The 2,237-nt window shown below is 56.7% G+C and overlaps 1 protein-coding gene across 1 annotated transcript in view; it reads right to left on the reverse strand.

Annotated features, from left to right (window-relative positions):
- Positions 1-1,039: 1,039 nt before the first annotated feature.
- The window catches only part of VDBG_09284 (BTB domain and ankyrin repeat protein), a gene marked incomplete at both ends in the record, with an annotated part of 4,937 nt that continues 3,739 nt past the window's right edge, over positions 1,040-2,237 (reverse strand). Inside the window, 2 exons of the mRNA XM_003000743.1 lie at positions 1,040-1,381; positions 1,817-1,838. Of these exons, the coding sequence (XP_003000789.1) occupies positions 1,040-1,381; positions 1,817-1,838 (364 nt within the window). The remainder of the gene's footprint in view (positions 1,382-1,816; positions 1,839-2,237) is intronic.

Genomic DNA, 2,237 nt, shown 5'->3' on the forward strand with positions numbered 1-2,237 from the left:
GAAGAGTGCGGTTTGCGAAGCTAGGTCGGGGGTGTGTCTTTATGATGTTCCCCGTGAGAACGTCGGCCGGTCTGTGGTGCTGAAGGGGGCGTTCAGAGAGCAGCCATGGAACATGCAGACTGGAGATTGCGATTCGATCGATTCGTTGCGGAGGACGAGGGAGCCGATGATGGGTTGCGAGAGGCGGGTATGGTAACCCAGAAGCGGAGGAGTGCAGATGATGGACGATAAGGATAACGGAGGCGCACGGGTCGGTTGCAGGTGGTACCGATGACAAGGGCGAGTCGTGGCGACAGCAGCAGGTAACGGAGGTTGAGTCGGAAGGATCGGTTCTCAGTGCTTGATCTGGGCGAGCTCGATGAACGTCATCTGTTGTTGAAGGGTTGACAGAAGCCTCGTGATGTGCCCAAAGGCGGGTGCCGTCATCGAGTCACACGCATTCAAGCGGTGTACAGGGTCCTTAGGTAAGGTACAGGTGCTGGGGCTCAGGGAGTCGTTAGCCTGGAGCCGAGAGTCACGCCCAGGTCAAGCCTCGGAGGAAGATAAGTAGCAGTAGATAAGGTATAGGTAATTAAATATGGGTGGACTCGATGGGGGGGCGGGGGTGAGTTGGCTTCGGAGGTCAACAGGGCGCCGGCAGGTGAAGATGAGAGTATGATCAAAGGTTTGGTCGAACAAAGGGCGAGAAGAAGAGCAATGGGCACCTTGAAGACGGAGGGACGAGGAGACAGCGGGAGGTCAGGATAAAGACGGGGGTCGTGTTGATCGCGGCAATGGAGAGACGGCGGATGAGGTGCTAGGCAAGATGGCTTGACCCTTCCTGGGCCCTGGGGGAGGACCGACCGCTGGGCGCCTCGTGCGCAGTGCAGCGCGCAGTTTTCCGTCATCACAAGCGCTGGAGTTTCCCCCACAGGGAACTTCTACGCAGTACGTCTCCTGCTCTCCTACCTGGGTCGGTAGATAGGTACCACGGATGGTGACTGGGGGGCGGCCAAGTGGAAGTGGGGAAATGAAGGAAGCTCCACAGGTACCTAGCCTCTCATCCTCTGTCCCGCCTGCCCGCCTTCCATCCACCATCCATTGAGGTGTGCGAATGGCACCATTTCCCAGGGTGTGGTTCAGGCTGCCAAAGCCACCTAGGCTGCTGCTGAGGCTGCCTGCCGTGTCCAGATGCCTGCCCTCCGGTCTGCCTGCCCCTAGGCATACGTGCCCTTGCAAGCTGAGTCATCTGGCCGTTCCCATATCTCGTCTTCCCGCTTCCTGCCTCACATCGACACATCCAAGCGACAGCCTCGACAGGCGCCGCCATGGTCCAGCCATCCACAGGCCCTGATACGGACCCGGTGACTCCTCTTTTACCCCCCTTCCCGAGACGAACCAACTGCATTCATGCAGGGCACCTTAGATAGATGGGGCGCTATTCTCGACAACTCGATAAATTGCCATCATCCTGCATCTTGAGTGAGGCCAACCTACGCACCAAGCCATCCTTGACAAGATGCCAAACTACATTGGGCCAGGCACTCTGCCATTGTGGCTGTCCATCCACCCATCCACCCATTCATTCCCTAGCCGTGCTGCAACTGTGATGTGCTATCGCGATCGACAGTCCTATCAAGTCCTATCCTCGAGTCCGTGACAACCAACCACCTCGTCTCTCGCCAAGCTTGCGATTGGTTCGGCTCACTTACATTCAGCGGCTGTCGAGAATCCCCCGGTCGGAGGAGTCATCAGGGTACGGTGCAGTGATAAGACATCAGCACGGAGAGACCCATCAGGGCCCCCAGGGTTACCAGATGACCAGAGAGGTGCTTACCTTGTAGGGCGAGGCAGGTAAACTTTCGAAGCCTTCATCCGTGCCCATTATCGACCATGGCGGCACTCTTGTCGTTGGCCTCGCTCCTTGTCACGCTTTACTGTCTTGTTCCAGCAGCCAGAGGCAGAAGACATGGCTCAGCACGATTCCCTTGGATATAGTAATCTGGCAACTCTCTGGGTTCAACACACATGTACGGGATTCCTTCTTGCTGGACATCGCATGACTTGATTCGGACAAGATGAATTCGAATAATCAATCAGAGAAGTAGCCCCTGGCTCTCCTCTCCGACTGACAGCCAATGCCTGAAGTCGTTCGATAGTCTATAAGTGGTATTTCAGACGCAGGTAGAGAGCTCCCCCGTTGAAAACTCCGACGTTGCAGCCGTTCTGGACGGAATGCACCAATGTTGTACTGCGGG

The sequence above is a fragment of the Verticillium alfalfae genome, genomic scaffold, assembly GCF_000150825.1.
Source record: "Verticillium alfalfae VaMs.102 supercont1.14 genomic scaffold, whole genome shotgun sequence".
NCBI classification, from domain to species: domain Eukaryota; kingdom Fungi; phylum Ascomycota; class Sordariomycetes; order Glomerellales; family Plectosphaerellaceae; genus Verticillium; species Verticillium alfalfae.